The sequence below is a fragment of the Malaclemys terrapin genome, chromosome 7 (assembly GCF_027887155.1).
Source record: "Malaclemys terrapin pileata isolate rMalTer1 chromosome 7, rMalTer1.hap1, whole genome shotgun sequence".
In the NCBI taxonomy this organism is placed as follows: domain Eukaryota; kingdom Metazoa; phylum Chordata; order Testudines; family Emydidae; genus Malaclemys; species Malaclemys terrapin.
In genome coordinates, this window is record NC_071511.1 from 115,347,757 (window position 1) to 115,372,192 (window position 24,436).

Below are 24,436 nucleotides of genomic sequence, written 5' to 3' on the forward strand. Positions count from 1 at the left end.
TAACTGCACTCAAAACCAAAACAAAGTAAAACTTTAGAGCCTACAAGTCCTCTGTGTCCTTTTTCTTGTTCAGCCAATCGCTAAAGGACTTGTAGGCTCTAAAGTTTTACATTGTTTTGGTTTTGAGTGCAGTTATGTAACAACAACAAAAAATCTACATTGTATGTTGCACTTTCACGATAAAGAGCTTGCACTATAGTACTTGTATGAAGTGAACTGAAAAATACTATTTGTTTACAAATATTTGCACTGTAAAAATGATAATCAAAAATAATATTAAGTGAGCACTGTACACTTTGTATTCTGTCTTGTAACTGAAATCAATATATTTGAAAACTTAGAAAAACATCTAAAATATTTAATAAATTTCAATTGGTATTCTATTGTTTAGCAGTGCAATTAAAACTTATTAATCGCTATTAATTTTTTTAATCACGATTAATTTTTTAATTAATCGTGTGAGTTAACTGTGATTGACAGCCCTAGAATCTAGAAATCTGTTTGATATCCACTTCCTTGAATAATAAACTCCATATTCTGTTTTATATGACAGAGAATCAAAGCAGTTCAATGGTACTTCACTTGATAATAAAAATATTTTTAGAAACCTTGGGCAAATTATCTAGCCTCAGATTCCCCACGTATAAAACAAGGCTAAAAAATAAATACCTACCTACTTCCCAGGGCTGTTGTGATGATGATTAGCCAGTTAATATTTGTACAAGGCTTTCAAGGTGTGAAGCATTATATATAAATGAGAGGATGAGAGAGGACAGAAGCATTTCCACAAAGGTAGAACTATTTAATGTTGAGCATATACAATAAAGATAATCTCTAAATTATAAAATATGACTAGTAATATAATATCACTTGACGTTTTAAATAAAGATATGGACATTCCATCCCTATGAATCATGGTACTGTAAAATTTAAATTATCTGTTTCTTTCCAGAGGTTTCAGACTCAATATTCCAATTAGTATTAGGTTTTAGGCTGTGTCACGGACTCACAGATCGTGCCCACTCTTGGCCCCATGTGGTCCGTGGGGGGTGCCCCTTTCAGTGAGAGCCCTTCTCAGGGGTCCACTCTCTCTCTCTCTCTCGGGGTTAGGCCCCTCCACCTCCTGGAGCCGCACCTCTCTGAGCCTTAGCATACCTGTTTCTCGCCGTGGGTCCCCTCAGAAAGTCCACTCGCTCTGGACCCCCAGGGCCTCCTCCCCCAAAGGGGTTGATGCAACCCCGTTCTCTAGACTGGAGCGACTCCCAGCCAGCATAAAACAGGAGGGTTTATTGAGAGTTGAACACAGCACAGGAAACTCTCCGGCTTCAGGCCTGGCCTCCCTCAGCCCAGCACATCCCAGTCTCCCTGCACCCAGGTGGGCGCTACCTGCTCCCCCTCTCCAGCCCAGAACCCCCTGCTTCCCAGCTGGGCATCTGATATCACCGGCCCCAAGCCCCGACTCTGTCTATTGTCTTCTCTCCAGGTAAACAGGGTCGTAAACAGGCAGGGACGGCTCTAGCTTTTTTGCTACCCCAAGCACGGCAGACAGGCAGCCTTTGGCAGCTTGCCTGTGGGAGGTCCGCCAGTCCCATGGCTTCGGCATACCCACCACCGAATTGCCGCCAAATCTGTGGGACCGGCAGACCTCCTGCAGGCATGCTGCTGAAGGCTGCCTGACTGCCGCCCTCGCAGGGACCGGCAGGGCGCCCCCCGCGGCTTGCTGCCCCAGGCACGCGATTGGAGTGCTGGTGCCTGGAGCTGCCGCAGTAAACAGGGTGGCCTGGGCCTCCTCTCCTCTCAGCCCTCCTCTGGCTGGAACCGGCTGGTCAGGTCACTGGGGTCCTCTCTTCACAGCCCATCATCCTCCCACTGGCCAGAACCGGCTGCGACTCCTGAGCTAGGTCGCCGGGTCGTCAGGTCACCAGTCACTGGGGTATCCATCCTCCAGGCCATCAGCTGGGGTCCCAAGTTCCCTCTCCGGTCCTCTGTAATAAACTCCTTCTCCCCTCACCTCGTTAAACCAGTAACACCCAGAGACACTGAATCCCACTCCCTCTGCATGTAACCCACTGGAAAACACACACACACACACACACGAAACCCCCCCCACTTCGTCACAGGCTGCACTAGAAAACATCTAAATTACCTCACGTCTGTGCACGCAAGTGTGCATGTTCTCAAAACCAGCTGTCTGTTCAAGTACTTCTTGTCAGACTCAAAAACATTGTCCAGCTTCAGTTGGCATTTTAAGTTATTCTTCAAAAGATCCCCAGAGAAACAAAACAGGAGAGCTGCTACATATATTAGAACTACAGCCAGGAGCATGCAGGAATAGGACAGAGAGCAAAGGGAGCTACTGAGATTGGGGACCATGTGAGGTGGGGGAGGAGGGGACCTCCAGGCTGGGAAGGAGCATCCCAATAATTCCTGCTGCCATTCCTACAGCAGTCCCTCAGCATCTAGTGCCCAGTGCCTGTTACCCCGTGCTTCCCTCATACTTGGCAGCTGATGCCCTGTAGGGTTGCCAACTTTCTGATTGCAGAAAACTGAACACCCTCACCCCTTCTCCGAGGTCACTCCATCCCCCCTCACTCTCTCCCACCCTCGCTCACTTTCACCGGGCAGGGGTGCAGGAGAGGGCGACAGCTCCAGTTGGGGGAGAAGGCTCTCGTGTGAGGCCAGGGATGAGGCGTTTGGGTGTAGGAGGGGGCTCCGGGCAGGGACCAAGGGATTAGGAGTGCGGAAGTGGTGAGAGCTCTAGAGGGAGTTTGGGTGCCAGAAGGGCCTCAGGGCTAGGGTGTGGACTCTGGGAAGGGGCTCTGGGCTGGAGCAGGGGGTTGGGTTGCAGGAGGGAGTTCGGGCTGCAGGCTCTGGGCAGCGCTTACTTCAGGCAGCTCCCAGAAGCAGCCGGTATGTACTTTTGGCACAGGGGCAGCCAGGGGGCTCCGAGTGGTGCCCTCGCCGGGAGGTGCTGCCCCCACAGCTCCCATTGGCTGTGGTTCCCAGCCAAATGGGAGCTACGGAGCCAGCGCTTGGGGTGGGGGCTGCACACGGAGCCTCCCTGGCAACCCCTGCACCTAGGGGTCGCAGGGACATGCCAGCCGCTTCTGGGAGCCTGTCTTAGTCCTGCTGCGCCACCAACTGGACTTTTAATGGCCCAGTCAGCAGTGCTAACCGGAGCTACGAGGGTCCCTTTTTGACTGAGCATTCCAGTTGAAAACCAGACACCTGGCAACCCTAGTGCCCTGTGCCACCAGCAGCTGACACACGTGCTTCTGTCCCTTCCCAAGGCTGGTAACAGTGGCTGGAAAGTAGGACCAGGGAGTCCAATCTGCTGCCCAGATGTCAGTCTGATTTCACGTGTCACCGCGACTGCTCCAGACCATCCCCTGGATTCTGCTCTCATCTCCACCCATGCACACTCCCCCAATACATGCACATAGGGGTAGAACATACCTGGGTCCCACTCTGAGTCACCTCAGCATATTTGGGGAAGGTGGAAACAGATCCACCCTGCCCCGATATTTCCATTATGGGCGCACTAGCCCTTCCTTCCCTCCATCTCCCCAGTTCTGCCACCCCAACTACAGTAGAATAAAGTCCCAACTCAAATAGCACCTTTCTTTCCTATAAAAGACAAGCAGTTCATTCCTCTCTACCCCCCGTAATGGTATGTTCATAGCTACCTGAAAGCATGTTTGACCCCAAAATATCCTTCAAAGAAAGGTTCATATATAGGCATAGAATCTCCATGTACAAAACACATTTTTCCTTTCAATGAGGCATAGATACACACAATATTGATCTAAAAATGAACAAAAAGGTAGCCCCCCTCATACGCACCCAGCCCTCTGCTTGACTCCTTCACACTCTCCCCATCCCTTCCCACCTTATCTGGGGAGGATGTCTCGGACCTGTCTGCAGCCTGCTCCGGGGGGACTGGAGCTGCAGCTGCTTTTGAGGCTGGGGGAGAGCAGCATGGCCAGAAGTGGAGAGACTCTGGCCCTGCCTCTTCCCTTCTGTCTCTGCTGCCTCTCCTTGCTCCCTCTGTTTGGGGGAGGGGCTGTGTCCCACCTCTCCCTCTCTATACCGCTTCATAAGCCGACCCCCATCTCTGGTGCTTCCCTTTTTTACTAAAAAAAATTCAGCTTATGAACGAGTATATATGGTAGTTATGTCACTGATATAGCTTACCAAGTAATCCATATTGCTCTGGGTGCAAGCAAACAGAGTGTGTTTTGATATGACTAAATGTAAATGTGTACATTGAAGAACAAAATGTAGGCCATATATTATGGATGACTATATCCTCAGAAGCAGTGACTCTGAAAGAGAGTTGGGGATCATGGTGGATAATCAGCTGAACATGAACTCCCTGAATAATGCTGTGGCCTAAAGGGGGATCCTTGGATGCATAGACACAAGAATCTTGAGTAGGAGTAGAGAAGTTATTTTACATCTGTATTTGGCACTACTGGGACTGCTGTTGGAATACAGTGTCCAGTTCTGGTGCCCACAATTCAAGGAAGATGTTGAAAGATTGGAGATGGTTCAGAGAAGAGCCATGAGAATGACAGAAGGATAGTGATAGACTTAAGGAGATCAATTTATTTAACTTAAAAAGCTAAGATTAAATGGGGACTTGATCACAATCTAAAGTAACTCCATGAGGAACAAATATTTAATAATGGGCTCTTCAATCTAGCAGAGAAAGGTACAACATGATTAAATGGTTGGAAGTTGGACAAATTCAGACCAGAAAGAAAGCATAATTATTATTATTTTTTTAAACAGTGAAGGCAATTAACCTTTGGAACAATTCACCAAGAATGGTTGGGAATTCTCTATCACTGGCAATTTTTAAATTAAGATTGGATGTTTTTCTAAAAGATATGCTCTGGGAATTCTTTTTCCCTGTGTTATACAGGAGGTCAGACTACACGAACACAATGATCCCTTCTATCTTTGAACTCTATTAATCTAGGACAGTGGAAATCAATGAAGCAAGTTTCTCTTTCAGTGTTCAGTGCTGCAATGTTTAGATTTCAGAACAGTGAAGGAAAATATTTATTTAAAAGATTTTCCAAACGGATTTTTATATTGGATTCATACCTGACAATCAAACTAGTGCTGAAAACACTCAAATACAACATGATAAATTATTGTTGTATTTAAAGCTAAGCTCCTGAAGTATGTGATAATTTCAGTTGCCATTTAAAAATAATCAAAGGAAGAAAGTATCTAGACTCTCTCATGTACACATGCCCCCCCCAGAGTAATCTCTCCCCCCCCCACATACTCCTTGTCACACACTATCCCCCCTTCTCCTCCACTTCAGTTGAAAAGCAGATGGCAATCTAGTAGGATGCCCATGAAGTGATGGGATTGAAAAACCTGCATCATGTGATGCTGTATCTGCCCCATGAGGCATTGCAAACCCTTCCCAAAGCACCCTGAGGCCAGTTGCACAGTGGGCTAGCTACCCACAGTGCACTTGGTCTCTGCGTAGATGTAAGAGCTGCTAGTGTGGATGCGCTCTGACGCAAGGAGCATAGTGTGGACATGCAATAGCAGTTTAATTAAAGTGACAGTTTTGTCGACAAAACTCTATAGTTTAGACAGAGTTAGTTCCCTAGCTATAAAATAGGAAAAATAGTACTTCCCTGCCTCTGAGGTGCTGAGGACAAATGCATGAAAAATTGTGAAGTGCTGATGTACAACAGTAATAGAGCTAGATAAGTATGTTCTCTAGAAAGGCAAGATGTGAGTTTTGAGGGGTACCCACACGATAGATATCATTAAATAAAGTTCTGCATTCCCCAACATTTTGAACAGTTATGTAAAATGACTGTCTCCCCAATGTCTCCCTCTCATTAATGTCAATGGTACTTCTGCACAACAGAAAGAACACTTGGAAAATTGAGACTTGAGCTTTACCTGTGTTGCTGATGAAATTGTTTCCATGCTAGCTATTGTTCTTCAAAAGCTAAAAAGCCTTAAAGGTAGACTTTTACAATAAAAAATGGAGGGGAAGATAGCACCTCACATCACAATATATTTAGTTTATGCTGTAACACTTCTATTGACAGACTTATGGGAGAGCTGTGGTTCTACCACATGAGTAATGCGGTCCATCTAATAAAAGCATCCTCCTATTATCTTGCATTCTCAATTTGTATGAGTGTTTAACAAGCATTGCCAACCATTCACAAATCATGTCTGCCCCACCCCCAAAAAGAAAGCGTGTGTGCACGCATGTGTATATATGTTGTGTATTGGGGCAGTGAGAGTGTGTTGGCATACTGTGTCTAAATTCAGACAGCAGCTGGAGGCAACCAGTCCTGAGGCAGGAGGAATGGGGGTGACACACCCCAACATCAGCCACCATCTCCCTCCCTGACTCTATACAACACAGCAGTCAGCCCACTTTTCTCCCCTCCACCCAGCAGCTGTGTTCCTATTGCCAGAATTCTGAGTTAATGATTTGCTGTTTGCTGCCATAGCAGAGTAGTCAAAACTTCCCAGAACTTTGAAAGGGGAGGGGCACATGCCTGGATGGCTGCATTGCATACAGTTAAGTTCAAAACAGCGAGCAGAGCAGTCTCGGTGGACAGTGTGGGATACCGGGGGGGAGGGGAGGCCAGTTATGACGACATAACAAATGGCAGCCTCTACAGTGATGCTTTGTCGCTTTAACTTTGCAGCAAAAAGCTCTATGCTTCTCATCGAGGTAGTTTTGTTTTGCCAACAAATGTAGCATTGTAGTGTGTACACCTCCACTGTTCTGTCGACAAAAGCTGCCTTTTGCCAACAAAATTCTGTAGTGTAGACAAAGCATAAGGCAGAGAGAGACTATGGCCAGGTCTACACTTACCTGTAGATTGGCATTGCTGCGATCGATGCAGCAGTGTCAATTTAGCAGGTCTGGTGAAGACCCACTAAGTTGATGGCAGAGCGCTCTCCCATCAACTCCAGTACTCCAGCTCCCCAAGTAAGCCAAGTTGGCGGGAGAGTGTCTCCCATCAACCCAGCAGAGTGTAAGTCAGCCTAAGCTACGTTGACTTCAGTTATGTTATTCACATAACTGAAGTAGCATAACTTAAGCTGACTTACTGTAGACAACGCCTATGACTTGCCTTGGGTCCAAAGAAAGCTTCTAGTAGACCAGGAATTCAACCCTAGTCTCCATACAGCTAGGGTAGCACTCAAATCAATGGATCATCCTTCCGGCTAGCTTTCAACAACTCATCTTCATTTCAATGTTATCCATTCTTAGTCTGGCAACAAATACCTTAAGCCCTGATTTAGGACAGCATTTAAGCTTATGTCCCATTGACTAACAGCATTTAAGAATGTTTCAGAACAGCTGTTAAAATGCAAGGTGTTTGGGCTCAATTCTATCACTATTACTCACAACCAATCATGTCTTATTCCAAATAAATGTCAAAGTTCTATTCAAATTAAGAGTAGAAGAATTGGGCCGGTTAATGATAATAGAAACGATCAGGAAATACATGAAACAATGTATTTAATCTTCTCGGCTTGATTAAACCTCCCACAACTCCTACCACTCATAGAAAAAGAATACTTTCCTCATTCACCGCTGTCCCTCCATCAGTCTTCTCTACCCTCTGCCCACCATAGCCCGTTCGTATCAGAATCATTAAATTGTTTAATTTGAATTCGACTAAGTTCCTAAGGGATAGGGCATTGCCTTAATTGTCTACAATGAACCATGGTGCTATATAAATAAAGCAAATATTTTCAGGGCGTATTTGAAATAACATTTTGTCAAACATCTTTCCTGCATGTTGACATAGCATTCATCTTGTATGAATGTAAATTTTAGTGAGTCTGCTAGTACTCATCAGCTCTTTAACATCTGCAAGACTGCTATGCGTGTTTTTCCATTTTCATTTACTTGCACTAGCACAGATTCCTCTGGGAAAAGGAGGACTGTTTTGAGATGCAGTATTGCTGTGAACTATCTGGTCACATTCCTCCTGCCAGTAGCTCACCAGACTGCTGTGAGGGGATCCAGACACTGAATTCCCATGTACACTGGTAAACTGGAGCACTGTTTTCTCCCTTGCCTCTCTGGCACATTTCCTGAATACAAATGCTCAGCATATTACCCCATTATGGAAATGGCACCCTCCAGCCCATCTACCTGAGGCCCCCAGAATCCCAAAGATATTACAATATCTTAAACATACCCTGTTCCAGAACCCCACCCAAAGGCTTCAGGTTCAACTCTTTAACAGGGTCATGCAGTAGGTGTAGCACATAACAGACAGATTTTGCACAAAAGTTTGACACTATTTCTCTTTTCACAAATCTATATAAAAATAATAAAACCTACACACATTTTCCTGCCTTTGTTTCCTCACCATTCCATTCTTTGGTCCCATCCAGAGTCCTTTTGCTCCAGAGCACAGCTTGTGTTCTGAAACACTGAGCCTTCTCTCCCACACTTCTTCTTTGACCTTGACCAGTCTGTGCCAGTCTATCCTGCTGCCCAAACTTCCTGTGTGGATCTTCCCTCAGGAGTCCTTTTATAACCATTTGCTTTGGTCACTGGTCTCTTTCTCCTGCTTTTGAGAATTTTCCGTTCTCCCAACCTCAGTCCCCTGAAGAGTGAAAGTGGAGAGAACTAGGGCTCCTTTCCTTTTTGCTCTCCTCAGTAAGACGCGGTCAGATGCCAAAAATCCTTTAATAATCAGCTATTGTTGCAAATCTGCAAGGACATGACAACCATGCCAGCTAATGGTGAACAATGATTTCCAACGACACTGCTAGAAAATTATTCCCTAATAACATTTGTCCGAAGTTCCATCTACACCTCACTGGTTTTTCTCCTAACAAAATTTTAAACTAATCCTTCACCAGCTAGTCAGACCTTTAACAAATACTAAAGTTGATGTGTGGACAATCCACCTTGTGTGACCACATCTTGACATAACTCAAGTTTAAATCAACGTCTAATACTCTGACAAAGCACACCTTTCAACACAGATTTCCAATGGTCTCATTAATCCTTCCTTTACACAACATTTCTGAAATTATTTTATTTTCGCCCCACTATCACACACAAGTTTGTACAATATTCCCACCAACCTTCAAACTATAGGCCAAACTCTGTTCTTACTTCCACTGGTGTAAATATGAAGTAAATTACTCTGGATTTACAGATGTCACCAACATCAACACCTGGCAGAATGTTTATAGATACTTGCAGTACATAAACATGTGTGCCCTCCCATGTGTTTAAATTTACTAAATGTTTGGATTAGTTTTCTAGAAAGAGAGAGACTTAAAATAGGATCTGTAAAAAAAAAGGGGGGAAAGCATTTTGCTTATATATAGTATAAAAGATTATTTGAAAAAGAAAAGCGGTTTCTGAAGATGACCCTAAAGGTCATGATATCATTGCTTACTAAAATAAATGTTATACACTTTGGCTTGTACCAGAAACCCAAACTCTGCAGCTCAGTCCCATTTATATATATTCTAATATAATTATGAATGTTCTAATTTACATAAAAACCCTTTTATTTTTAATCCTACTAGATCTTGATGTCAAGGATTACCCTGTGGAACTCTTATTAGTGTGATTTAACAGAAATATTTCCATTCAGTTTTATTTAGTAGTCTTTCAGTTTTACTGAATGTTCTTTTTGTGGATTATTAGAAAGTAAATCTGGTCACCTGCTCTACCTTCTCTATACCTAAGCACTGCTTTGTGGATCTCTGTCACATCCAAGTTTACTCATCTGGGATGAAATCCTGAGTCCATTGAGGTTAATGGGGTTTTTAGCTGCAACTTCAGTTGGGCCAGAATTTCATTCCTCCTCTCTAGACTTAATGTCAGTCTTTTCAATTGCTTTTCATTTGGATGTACCGCCAAAGCTCTACTTTAAGATATTCAGTTTTTATACTGTGATCCCAAACTGTGTCTATAATGGGATGAATCCAAACACTAAAATCCAACATACTGACATATGAGCAAGTTTTACTGCTCCCAACTTAAAGACTATTGGAATCTGGGGTTCTGGGTCCATCTCAAATACTTAGAAGAGCTCCCGCTATGTGTTACTGTATATCAAGTGTTCTAATTTACTACTTAAATAGTTTCAAGTACCTCTGTGGTTTGACATATTTGGTGTCACACAAACAGTGCCCGAGGACATTTTAATAATACCAGAACAGGGCGTCAAGGAAGCTCTTGTGGGAAGGAGGGGTATACAGGCAAGCAGTAAAAGGATGTTGTGAACCTCACACACAAATACTTACAGTGGCATATATCAAATTGCATTATCTACCCTATTTATTTTAAATAAGGACATCCACTATGGTAATTGCTTCTAAAAATATAATCATGCCAAGATCATATATTTTGCACTATGCAGGTAGTGAAAGCTAAGCTTACCAATACTTTACTGTACAGTGGGAACCACTACTGATTCCCAAATATGCAGCCAACTATTGGGGTTATAGTTACAAATGTTTCCCTATAGCCAGTGCACAAGATTTAGAAAGATGAAATTCCATATAGTACTGATAACAAGGTATATTTTCCAGTCCATTACTTATTCAAAATGTCAAAGAATCAACATCCTGCATAAACATATTAGACATATACATCGCTAATATCTACAGTGAAGTAAAAAAAAAAGTAGGTCAACACAGACATCACCAGCATTAGGCTAAAATGAGAGTAGCCATTTGAAAATGATGGGTTTTAAAGGCATCCTTTGTGACCTTCATAATATTTTGGTTACCTGTTTAAAAAGTTATAATATGCAACATACTTTCTTAAATTACATGTAATTAAATTTTTCCAAAGACAAATACGATATGAGCATTCACCAAATTAAATGAAACAGAGAGAGAGGAAAACTCGTTGAAGATCTTATAGAAACTCCCTTACATTGCACTATCAGGGAAGGAGGCAGCAGTTACTCCCCTCACCCCAACAGAAAAAGGTCATTGCCTACGCCCTCCAAATTTGACAGATCAGTCCCCACGGACATCACTCCCCATGGTTCCAGACTCATTACCAGGGATTCTCTCTGACCATGAAAGCTCCCAGAGATGGTGTGTGGAGGGAAGGAGAGGTGCTACATGGTACATATATTATAGCTTAGAACTTTATCATCATTTTTGCCTGGTTTTCATGGATCTGATTACTCTTTCCCAGCGTCCAACTCCTTCCCCGGGATGGGCCCTGGCCATGTGGAAATCCTTCTGTAAGGTCCATTATGGAAGAAATAGAGGGCACTATTGCTGTTGGCACAGCTTCTCTTCCACCTGGAAGAAAGGAGATCTATGGCCAGAGAGTTTCCTCCATATGGATCTAAATGGCACACACTGTAGAATACAGCAATAATCACAAAGCCCCTAAAATTACAGGATTAGTGATTCTCTCCGGTACTCAAGATCTCCTGTTCCTGATGTTAAGGTAAGTTTTTCTGCATGATCTTGGTCTTCAACAAGACAAACGTCTTGCTTTATGCAAACAGTTCCAGTGACAACCTAAGAGCAAATGTCTTTCTTCCTGCTCAGAAACTGCACTGCCCCTGTGCCGGTCAGATAGGACACAGAAGTGTGCAATAATGTCACAAAGGCAGAACTAATCATAGCAGATACTACTGAGCATGCCTAGGGCTGGTTGGAAAACTCATTTCCAAAAAGCATTTTCTTGTTTTTGTTTCAAACTTTTCAGACCAATTTAATATTTTTACAACCCCAAACATCTCTATATCAATACAAAGTGCTTGTCCTCAAAGACTAATCCCATGCTAAATTTTTTAGTTTAAGCCTTCAGCAGTTTTTGCTGTAGTTGTATTTTAGGGTATGTCTACACTATGGAGACTTTACCAGCATGGCTATGCCAGCATAGCCCCTTACCGTAGATGCAGCATATACTAACAGAAGCAGGGTTTGCGACTGGTGAAGGAACACCACCTCCCCAAACAACAGTAGCTATATCAACAGAAGTACTCTTCCATACACTGGGGTTACGTCAGCACACACCTGACCGAAATAGCTATGCTGCTATAATTTTCAACGATACATCAAACCTTAAAAAAATTGGGAAAGCTGCTTTCACCATCGGAAGATTATTTTTCCTTCTTCTTCTCCTCTCACTAAGAAACAGCTGAAATAATTTTGTTTAAACTTTCCACACACACACACACACACACACACACACACAAATTCACAGAAACAGCACGCAACTGCCACAAGAACCTGGCGCACACAGCCAGATGTGTGCATGTTTACAACTTGCCAAAAAAAAAATTATAAAGCACCAGAACTCAATTAATACCAAATATAATAACTGTAACCTCTGGAGTCAGTGGATACTGTCCACTATAACAGCACAGCGTTTTTGCAACCATGACCAGAACTAGGAAATAAAGTTCTGTAATTTTCTATCAGTACTCCTGAGAGTCACTCTTGTTACAATATACTGGGAATTTTTTGAGTTGTCAGAGAATGAGAAATGAAGGTAAAAGTGCTAAAAGTGAAGCTTCTAGTTCCTACTTCATTACACCATTGAAAAGAACTGCAGGAGCAGGTGACAATCTCCAGACTTCAGACTACAAGAGAGCTCTCTATTAGACAGCTGTTGAAAGCTTTAAACCAAAAAAACTGATTATGTTCAAGCCACAAGGGAGCAAATTCCTAGTACCGGATAATAAAGTGGGACCTCTAATTTATGCTCCCCACAGTAGGCATTACACCAGAAAGTCAGACTTGTCTAAAACTGATGGAAAAGACAAGATGGTAACAGAGTTTCAAGAAATTAATATAACCTATTGTCCAGCACACAAAATAACTTGCAAACTAATTAGCATATTAAAAAACTTGCATGAAACCTCAGAATCCCCACTGCACAATTGGTAGACTTTATAGATGATAATATTTCTCCTCTGCTGGATCTGGGCATCAGCAATGAGCCCACATAACAAGACGGATGCTATTAGACTCTTGGGGGATGGGAAGGAGGAAGCAGAAGTTTTGCTGCCTTCTCCACACCCTACCCACTCCCAACAACTTTTTCTTCTCCACATATGGACTTCTGAAAAGTTGAATCTAATATTCACCCTTATGATAAATGAAGGGGGGGAGGGGAGAGCTCCCTTTGATGGACACCCAGCCAGCCAACTAGCTGTAAAATCCCTCTTGGTAGCTGTTCTCGGCTTGCTTTACCTGTAAAGGGTTAACCCCCCAGGTAAAGAAAAGGAAGTGGGCACCTGACCAAAAGAGCAAGTGGGAAGGTAGAACTGTTTAAAATTGGGAAAGAAACTTTCCCTTTCTTTGTTGTTCTCTCTGGCTTGCAGGGACACAGAGAGACAATGCTGTAAGCAGCTTTAAACCAGGTATGATTAGAGATTATCAATTCATACCTTGAACCTACTTATCTGAAGCCTCAGATATGTAAGTAAAATTAGGGAATGTCTAAAAAGACACGAGTAGGTTTGTTTCTGTTTATTTTTTAAGGCTTGTGAACTCCTCTGTGCTAACTCCAGATGCTTCTGTTTGCTTGTACCCTTCAAGATGAACCCCCAAGAAAGCTATTTTGGGTGCTTAATTTTTGGAATTGCTCTTTTAAAATCTAGCAAAAGCCTACGTTCCAGGTGTATTTTCTTCCTTTTTTTTTTAATAAAGTTTACCTTTAAGAACAGGACTGGATTTTTGGTGTCCTAAGAGTTCTGTGCATGTTGTTTTATTAGCTGGTAGCAACAACTAATTTCCTTTGTTTTCTTTCTGAGCTCTTCCCCGCAGAGGGGGTGAAAGGGCTTGAGGGTACCCCACAGGAAGGAATTCCCCAAGTGCTCCTTCCTGGGTCCAAGGGGATTCTTGGCATTTGGATGGTGGCAGCATTTACCAAGCCAAGGTCAGAGAAAAGCTGTAACCTTGGGAGTTTAATACAAGCCTGGAGTGGCAAGTATTAATTTTTAAAATCCATGCAGGCCCCCACCTTCTGTACTCAAAATGACAGAGTGGGGATTCAGCCTTGACAAGCCTCACTAATTCTCAGGACATGGAGGGAGTCCACTACAATCCAGTAAAAATATTTAATACACGTGAGTTCAATGAAACTGGGAAATACAATTTAGTAAGTGTTTGTTGAGGAGTCTTGCTGCTCAGATTAGTATGGATCAGGGCTGTCAAGCGATTAAAAAATTAATCGTGATTAATTGAATCATTAAATCGCTCTGTAAAACAAATACCATTTATTTAAATATTTTTGGATGTTTCCTATATTTTCAAATATATTGATTTCAATTACAACAGAATACAAATTGTACAGTGCTCACTTTATATTTATTTTATCTTTTTTACAGTGCAAATATTTGTATTCGGTGATTTGAAAAATGCTATATAAGTACTGTAGTGCAATCTCTAGCATGAAAATTGAACTTACAAATGTAGAATTATGTACAGAAAATAATTGCACTCAAAAATAAAACAATGTAAAATTTTAGAGCCTACAAGTCCACTCAGTCCTACTTCTTGTTCAACCAATTGCTCAGACAAGCAAGTTTGTTTATAATTTGCAGGAGATAATGCTCCCTGCTTGTTTATAATGTCACCTGAAAGTGAGAACAGGCGTTCGCATGGCACTGTTGTAGCCAGTGTTGCAAGATATTTACATGCCAGATGCGATAAAGATTCATATGTCCCTTCATGCTTCTCCCACCATTCCCAGAGGACATGCTTCCATGTTGATAGGTTCTGCTCGATAACAATCCAAAGCAGTGCAGACTGATGCACGTTCATGTTCATCATCAGGAGTCAGACGCCACCAACAAAAGGTTGATTTTCTTTTTTGGTGGTTCGGGGTTCTGTAGTTTCCGCATCGGACTCTTTTAAGACTTCTGAAAACATGCTCTACACCTCGTCCCACTTCAGATTCTTAAAACTTGGGTCGAGTTCTGTAGGTATCTTTAGAAACCTCACATTGTTACCTTCTTTTCATTTTGTCAGATATGCAGTGAAAGCATTCTTAAATCAAACAACATGTACTGTCGTCATCCATAACACAAAATATATGGCAGAATGCAGGTAAAACACAGTAGGAGACATTGAACTCCTTGGGGGAGAATTCTGTCATAAAAAAATAATGCATTAATTAAATTTAACGAGCATCAGCAGCATGTCCTCTGGAATGATGGCCAAAGCACAAAGGGGCATAAGAACGTTTAGCATAGCTGACCCATAAATACTTAGCAATGCCGTCTACAACAGTGCCATGTGAACACTTGTTCTCATTTTCAGGTGACACTATAAATAAGAAGTGGGCGGCATTATCTCCAAATGTAAACAAACTTGTTTGTCTACGTGACTGGCTGACCAAGAATAGGACTGAGTGGACTTACAGATTCTAAAGTTTTACTATATGCACTTTCACAATAGAGAGTGCACTATAGTACTTAGTATTTGTCAATTCACCGCATATATTTCTTTTATCATTTTTACAATGTAAATATTTGTAATAAAAATATAAAGTGAGCACTATGCACTTTGTATTGTGTTGTAAATTGAAATCAAATATTTGAAAATGTAGAAAAATGATCCACAATATTTAATAAATTTCAATTGGTATTCTATTAACAGTGAGATTAAAACGGATTAACCGTGATTAATTTTTTAATCGCAATTAATATGAGTTAATCGCATGAGTTAACTGTGATTAAATCAATGGCCCTAATATAGATGCAAATATTTTATTACTCAAGAGGTATCTGCTTCTATGACGCTTTATGGTAACAAGACTTAGGTTATTCTTCAGAAGTTTGTGCTACTACTGATAAGAAAGAAAACTGAATAAAAACTCCAAAATGAAACTATGCAGAGAAGATGAAACTGACCAATGTGCTTTCGTTCTCTATATTTGAATATGTGCTTAGCCTAGGAATTGTGCTGTTACAAGTTCTCTGTAATAACTTGTGTCTCCCTGGCTTGTTGCCTGTCCCCCTACAAACAATAGATTTTATTTCCTTCCTGTTTACCTGTTATATGGTGTTTGTTTTTGTGTGACTGGATATTCCACTTAATGTTTTTTGATGTGGACAATTAATGATGTATTTTGCTGAAGAGTGGGAAATATTATGAAAAAAGAGCAAAGAATATATCTGTATTTAACTTCAATTTAACCTCTTAAAAAAAAATTAAAAATTCACTGTCAGCAGAGAATAGGTCTGGAAAACGTCAGCCTCAAAGGTGAACAATCTGGAAAATTACAAGCATATGAATTTGGTGTCATAATGGGAAAGGTTTTGTTATCTTTGACTAATGGATGCTACCATACAAACAGTACAACAAGGAACAAACCCTAGAGCCTAGAAGCACTTGATACATTGGGACAGGCACTTGAAAGTCACACAAAGATTGAAAAAAAAGAAAAAAAATCAATCCCCCAGAATTTTAGTACAGATCTTGACTATCTATTCAACTGAAGTGTTAAAATTATACTTAAATAGTTGCTCAGATCTCATCTTGTAGCAGACTAGTACCCATTACACCCCTCTTTGTTAGCAAGTGTTAATCCTCCTAAGAAAGAGTTAAGTGGGTTCTGCTGACTCACTGGGGCAGGTGGTACATTACTCCTCATGGACACAGCTTTCTACAAAGGATATCCAGAGTGTGAGTAAAGGAGTCCACAGATAAAAGCCTATGGGACAGCAAAGTTGGCAGAAAAGGTCTGAGTTAAATGTTGTATCAGTGTTAAATTCAACATTATTAAAAACAAATCCGCTGAAAAATGGCAAGTTTGATCTGAACTAGCACATGGATTGTGACAGACAGCAGACAGAGAACGGCACTGTTATTGATTTAACATCCAAAAGTCTGCTAGGTACTTTATAGACATGGAGAAATCTCCCCCATGCTCCCTGGAATGTCTTTCCATATACTTCTATTGGCTAGGTCTATCTGATTTAAAAATCCGAACTTCGCCCTCTCATTCCAATTTTTGCTGTAGGTCAGTACTTACTCTGTTTCAGTTGTGTGTTCTGGGCACAGTTTTCTTCATTCAGGAGAAAGTACAATGTAGATATATGGAGAGGAAGCAAATAATGCACTTTAACAAAGATTTAGCTACTATTTTCACCTATTCACTTTTTCCCTATCTATCTTTCATCCATCCCAAAGCAACATTTAGAGAATAATCTTACCTCCGGTAACAGATTCCCTATAGAGGAAAAGCTAGGTTACCATGGAATCAGTCAATTAATTTTGACACCTGCTTACTAAGATTGATCAATCATCTTTGATGTCTCTCTACTAGGTTGCTATTCCTCAATTTAGAAGAAAAAAAAAAATACTCTCACATGAGAATTAATGGGCCCCAAGACTCCCTAGAGTCTTTCCCTTATGTTAATGCTTTCAATGTTTGCTAATTCAAGTCACTCATTCCCAGAGCTCAACTAATTATAGATCCTTTTCCAGGAAGGAAGACTTGATTTTAAAGAAAGATCCCAGTTCTTTGTGTATTAAGCCTCACCTTAAAATCCCAAAGAATCCCAACACGCTTTTCACCTCTACCGGAGAAGTTTAAATCAGTTAAAAGTTCATTTTTAACCTTGTACCCACTCTCTCACACACTTCAAACTGTTGAAGCATAGAACTCCACTTTAAAATAATATAGGCATGTTCAAAGTCAGGACAGAATTCTATATTCAATTAACGTTTTTGTATACCTTGTATTTACATCCTGTTTTAATTTTAATTGCATGTACAATAGTCCAACATGCTTATCAATAACATCTCTGCTCTTGTTGAAACATTCTCTACAATAATTGTTATTGATTGGAGCAACAAGTGTCAGTGAGGTCACAGACAGTCCTCACCTACAAGTGTCACTGTGAAAAACCTCACCATTGGCTGCACATGTCTACAGCAGATGGTTCTGCCTCATAGACAGATGAGAATGGGATAGGCTAGTTCCATTATAACAAGAAAGCCTCCCCATGTTCTGTACAAGGCAAAAAGGCCTTCAAATCACATGGCTGCAAGGCAAAGCTTAGCTTATGATATCGCTTTCCCCCTTCTGCACCCATATTCCAGCTGCTATCTATTCTAGACATTTACAATACACTAATCATCACACTGTTAAGCACCTAGCTAAATTTCATGGCTTGTAAGTCATTTGTGCTACCAAATAATGGCAAACTTTACACAGCCCCCACTTAGATTGGGTAAGGCTTTACAATGCTATATTACCACCACATAGTTTTAACAGAGTACGGTACATTTTTCTTCTCAAAAGTAAAGCTTTATGGCACCCAATCTCAATAACTTTTCCAGACCAGTGTATCTTTAAAAGCAGTTCTCCCAAATAAGCAAAAAGCTCGTTCTGTAACAAAATTATAATGTTGGCATCAGTGACACTTAATGATATGCACCCTAGAATAGTGTAGCTAATGACAAATGCATTCTGATTTTACCAAAACCCCCAAGGATTCAAGTCTTAAACATTGTGCACTTAACTAAGGAAATGTTGCCCTTTTAATATACAGCTAGACCTTCCTCTAGGTGAGGATGGATTATTAGCATTCTACTGGAATTGAGCAGAGTGCCATGAGGCAAAATGTAACCAACGTGCTTCTGGCCATTAAGTTAACCTGACAAATGCAACTGATGTAAACAAACAAATGCTTTAATACCAAATAATCAAGAAAATTCCTCTAAGGGCTAATGCCTAAAGGCATTCTAGTGTCATCAGCTTTAGTAACCCATCAGAGAATATATTCATTAATTACAAGCTTTGAAATTTAATCAAAAAATTAAAGTTTGACCTAGCCCTTGTACTATTAGGATATGCTGTGACTGGCATCAAGCTACAGGATATAGATAATCCCTTTTGAAGCAAGGCATTCCTGGCTCTATAAGCAGGTCTACTGCTGATCATTGCACACAAAGAAGATCCACAGAGGCTTCCCCTCCTGTCATTCACAATCCTCCTGACAATTAGCCCATGGTTCCAGGGTAACTGACCAGTTACAAAACCCCAAATCGTTCACACACATGCTTAACATATCAATTTTAACTGTAGTTAGCATGCAGATGAAATGGCTTAATATCTCCATCTTTCATATTTGCCCTCCCTTTTCCAAGTCAGTCAACAACTCACTAATGGAACAAACACAAGATCATTAAGTTCTCAGGCAAATTCTGCTCTTCCCAGAGCAGGTACATTACTTTAGCCAACACGTCTTGTAACTGTTCCTTAAGTTAACTAGAGTGACTTGTTTGCCTGAAAAGTATGCTCATTTTGCTCACCTGCACCCAAAATCAAACATTTTTTAACATTCATAATTATTAAAGATCACATGGAAGCCATCTTGTTCAATTTTCATTTGCCAAAAGAGGGGGGGGGGAACTTTTACCCAAATCTAAATAGGTTTTGAATAATTTAGTTGACAGTATTCTCTTTTTAAATTCCCCTTGAAGACATAATTTGTGATGTTGCCTCTTACAGATATCAAGCACACTGTTATTGTTAACTAGATATCATATGGCATTTTTCAGCTGTAGATTTCAAAGTGCTTCCTAAGAAAGGGTGTGTACAATTTAGCCATATCGGATATGTAAAGAAAACAGAGAGGCTAAGCGATTTGTCTAAGGTCATGCCACAGATTAGTTGCAAACTGGAAGCAGAACACTGGTCATCTCACTCCCAGTCTAGTATCTTATCCACTGAGCTATGCTAACTTCCTTTTAAGCAAGCTTAGCAAAGGATCAGAGTGACAGCGCTAGAAACTCAATCTTCCATTGTATCCACAGAATAGATAAATCAGGGTATCAGTGTATGCTTCCCCCGCACTATCCAGTCATCATGTATTAGTCCACTTTCAGGAGTGAAAACATAGTTCAGTCTCTTTGACTCATTCAGCCCTAGCAGGGAGATTTCATAAGTTGAGCACCACCACCCCAACACCACCTCTTCTTCCCACAGAACCATAATTAACCCATATTATATTGTTCAATAATGAATGGAAAGCATATATATATATATATATATATATATATATATATAATGCTAGGTGTGTGTTAATTAATGCCTGTCTTGTTAGAGCACTTGAAAGAAGGTTGGTGGGAGGAGAAGTGGAATGGGAGAAAGATTTTAGTCCTCTGAAGGAAAATCATTCAAATGTATTAACGTTTTTTCCTTCACCAGGGAAGTTCCTGGAGATGCATGTCATTTTCATAAGGGTCGCAGAAGGGACAGCAGTATTAAGACAGACACTCTTTCCTTAACCTGTGTATCATTTTAACATTAGCCTTAATAAAAATTTTAAAACTGTATTAATCAATTCAACATCTGATCTGCATTTGCAGGGAAAGGGGGGGGAGCGGACTTGTGTGTGGTGGGCCTATTTCATCTCCAACTTCTGTAACCTACTTCAGTCACACACCCACAAAATCATGCCAGGCACAGGCAAACACAGCCGGGGGGGGGGGGGGGGGGGAAGGAATGATCATACATTAAGCAGAGACTTACTTGAACCGGCCCTGGCAATGCTGGCACTGGTCTCCCACCCAGCCCTGGTCACAGAGGCAGGTGGAGTTGACACACCGCCCGGAGAAGCAGGAGGTCCTGTCACAGGGCTTGGACTGGGACACCTGGGCATAGAGCACCAGGTACAGGACGCCGTAGAAGAGCAGCCAGCTGTTCACATCCAGCAGCGAGGCGGAGCAGCAGGGGTCAGAGGAACAAGGTCTCCAGACTCCGTGGGGCGCAGGGGAGCCTGCCACCCTCCGCCAGGCGCTCCCCAGATCCATCGTCGCCGCCGGGCGGCTCGGAACACACCCCCGCCCGGCCACCCGACCCGCGCCGGACGGCGGCACTGAGAGGCTGCGGGCGGCCCCCACCCTCAGCCGCTGGGAGACCGTCCTGGAGAGAATTAATCCTGTCAGGGCGAGCCAACCCCCCCCTCCCCCCGAGCCCAGCGCCGCCGCCACCCGTGAGGGGGAGCCCGGCCCTCGCAGCCCCGCTCCCCTTCTCCACCGAGGGGGAGCCTGGCTCGTGACCGTGCGGTTCCGCCTCACCAGCTCCCCCGTCGCCGCTGATAACGGGACCCCACAAGGGCAGCAGCGGGGAGGCAGCTGCCGCCTCCTCTCCCCTCAGCTGGGGACTGAGCGCTCCCGAGCGCTCTACAGCATCCCCCAACCAGGCGGCCCGGGAGCGGGGGGGGGGGGGGGGGTCAGTCGCAAGCGGAGGGACGGGGAGCCCTTATCGGCCCCCCTACTGGGGGGGGGGGGGGTTAGCAGCCAGCCGCTGTCCCAGCGGACAGTTTCCAAGCAGCCATTTTCCAGGGCTCCTTATAATCTCCGCTCAGCGCCGCCTGGCCGGTGTGATGCCTCCCCGCCCCGCTTCCTGCCTTGGTCTGCTCGGAGCCGCCGCTCGCTCCGCCAGGCCCGGAGCGCGAGCGCGGCGGCTCCTCTCGGGAGGAATCACCCCGCGCCTCAGCCTGGCGGACGCGCGCGGCTCAAGCACCAGCCCAAGCGGCTGCTGGTGCTGCCGCCGCCGGAGCAACTGGCCTGAAGGATGCGGATTAACAGCCCCCGCAGTGGGGGTTATTTCACAGTAGCCCTCGGCCGGTGATACACCGGCTCCCTTGTCCCAAACACCTCTGCCCGCCCTGCCCCCTTAAATAAATCAACCTGTGTTGGTGGCTGCCGGTCAACAGAAATCCCTCCCCTCCATGCTAAAGAAAGGGCTGAGATTGCAATGCTCTCTCTCTCCCACCCACCCTCCTCCTCCTGCTGCTGCAGCTGCTTCACATGCGAGACAATCCAACTACCCCACACAGAGAGCTGAGCATGTGCAGCCGAGGAGCCCCTTAAAGGCACAGCGCGTTGCACTGTTGGCTGGGCTTTGCACGACGGAGGGACAGCGCACTGCGCACACGGGTTTGTCGTCTTGTTAAACACGAAGTGAAGCGGGTCCTCCAAACCTTCAGAGCAGCACGGGGAGGAGGGTTTCAAAAATATGTCTCCTTAGAGACTAACAAATTTATTAGAGCATAAGCTTTCGTGGACTACAGCCCACAAAAGCTTATGCTCTAATAAATTTGATCGTCTCTAAGGTGCCACAAGTACTCCTGTTCTTCTTTTTGCGGATACAGACTAACACGGCTGCTACTCTGAAAAATATGTCTAACCGCTATGACACGCTAAAGGAGAAAACCACACTCTGGTTTGGTTTGGTTTGGATTCAGAGCGCCCTGCCTTATTCAGGGGCGACTTTTCCTTTCATACAGGACAAATCGCTGGATAGGAGGAAAGCCATTCCTGTTTCCAACACCAGGGGTTTTTTGTTTGTTTGTTTTTTAAGTTAGCGGTAACATGAAAGTACAATGACTTTCTCAGTATCACTGTAATTTTACTGCAATCTTAGTTTCCCACATTTTCTAGAATGCATTCAAAATAAATACCCACCAACTGCAGAACCACCACAATTTACTATGTACTATTCACTATCTGACCTGAACTCCATCTACTATCCATCTCCAAGATTCCAAACTTATGAGCAGCTACAAACAGTTGTTTTTTATTGATTTATTTTCCATACCACGTTCCTATGTTACAATTGAACATACACACAAACAAAGTTTGGGGAGCCCCTTGCTGTCTATCCATAAAAGAGAGAGAGAGACAGTGGTCACAATCTTCTGAAACCTGTACATAACCCTCAGATTGAGAATTTATGATGTAGAATCATAGAATTGTAGGACAGGAAGGGACCTCAAGAGGTCATTTAGTCAAATCCCCTGCACTCAAGGCAATGTAACAAAAATTGTGTGAAAGGATAACCAGTTCTATAACTTAGTGTTTTGAAAGAGATGAACCTGAGTGACAAAGTTAATTTCTCAAATTAGATCCAAATCTGAACTTTCCAAAAATTCAGTGACATTCATATTTGGTTTTCTGGCTTAGCCCATAAAAGAGACAGGCCCATCTTTTTTTTAATCATATGCTGACCTGAACTTCCTCATAATCCAGGAGACTGAAAGGAACCCAGTGCTTAATGTAATAGGAAGGGAACCTGAAACATAAGGCCTTGTATCAGAAGCCTGGTATGGTCTAAAGTAGTGGTCAAAGCTTTCCTGCTATAAAGCAAAGTTAAGTTGTGAGCAAGAGGCAAGCCCTGGCTCACAGAACCTGGAAAAGAACAGGGCTGGTATTGCAAAAAAAACACATACGTTCCTAAGAAAGGCTAGGCCCAGGAGACTCATGCAAACACATTCCAGTAGGCTGGTACCAGAACACCCCAATACCAAGTATTGTACAAACATCCTCCTCCCAAATATAACAGGAACATGCTGACCTCTCTTAAAAGATAAGGTCAGGATGACAGTATAATAAAAAAGATGTTTTGATTGAACCAACATGTACAAGGTAATGGGTGGTAAAAACCCACGTCAGGGGGCAGTAACTAATCCTCAGAGGGGCAATACATAACTTATTTGCATTGATGAATAAAATGAAGCCTCAAAGGGAGTCTCTCTGTCTAGCCTAGGGAGGAACAGAAAGTCCAGCCGTTCACTGAGCTGGTCCAGTGTTACAGGCATACATGTATTAGTGGTCTGGTAGAGTCTGTGGGATACGGGTAGGGTACTCAGAGCCATCCCTTGAGCAGAGCGAATCAGGGCGACAGCCCTGGGCCCTGCGCTTTGGGGGGCCATGCGCTTCAATAAAATCGGGACTGGCCCGATATTTAGCCCTTTGTCCCGCATCCCGACAGATGCCATTTGTCCCGATATTCAGGTGAGGAGGCGGGGAGGTGAGGTGGGCGGGCAAGCAGGGTGAGGAGGTGAACAGGGAGGTGAGCAGCAGGTGGGAGGGGGGTGAGGAGGCAATGCCTGCAATGCAGAGAAAGGCCAAAGCTCCAATACAGCAACAAGGCCAAGCAAGGTCTCAAGAAATTCATCATTCCCACTGATAACTGGAAAAATCCTGCCTACAATCGTTCCGGTTCGAGAAGACTGGTGCAGTCACCATGGAGAGGTATTAGAGAGCCCAGGTTGAAGTCCACAGGTAAACCAGGAAGCAGAGTGTGCTTCAACTTCTGTCTGGTGATTGGACCTCTAGCCTCTGTGAGAAGGTTTGCCGCTCACACATTGGGCTCTTTTCCCATACCATTGCTAGGCACCACTGACGGGCCGACTTTGTCACATCTTTCATCTGTAAATTCAAGATGTTGGACGGCCATATAGAAACTCCAACCAAGCTAAGCACATATACATAGTTAAAAACGGTCCCTGTCTTGAAAAGCCTATACACTTAATAGACAAGACAAATACAGCGTGGGAGAGGCTGAGAGAGAAAGTGTTTTGCCCAAGGTCACACCAACAGGGCAGAGTCATGAATAAAACCCAAGCATCTGGACTTAGTCCAGGGCTCTATCCACAGGACC

At 43.1% G+C, this 24,436-nt stretch overlaps 1 protein-coding gene across 8 annotated transcripts in view; it reads right to left on the reverse strand.

Moving 5' to 3' along the window:
- The window catches only part of ATRNL1 (attractin like 1), a 991,165-nt gene extending 969,369 nt beyond the window's left edge, over window positions 1-21,796 (reverse strand). For 6 of the 8 annotated variants that reach the window (XR_008445623.1, XM_054034051.1, XM_054034054.1 and 3 more), the window contains exon 1: window positions 20,519-21,179. Coding sequence is in view for 7 of the 8 variants with exons in the window: in XM_054034051.1 (XP_053890026.1) it covers window positions 20,519-20,799 (281 nt within the window). In the remaining variant the exon portion in view is untranslated. Of the gene's footprint in view, window positions 1-20,518; window positions 21,180-21,681; window positions 21,737-21,770 lie in introns of those variants that run through there. The other 2 variants (XM_054034053.1, XM_054034052.1) reach the window with 2 other exon arrangements.
- Window positions 21,797-24,436: the final 2,640 nt, after the last annotated feature.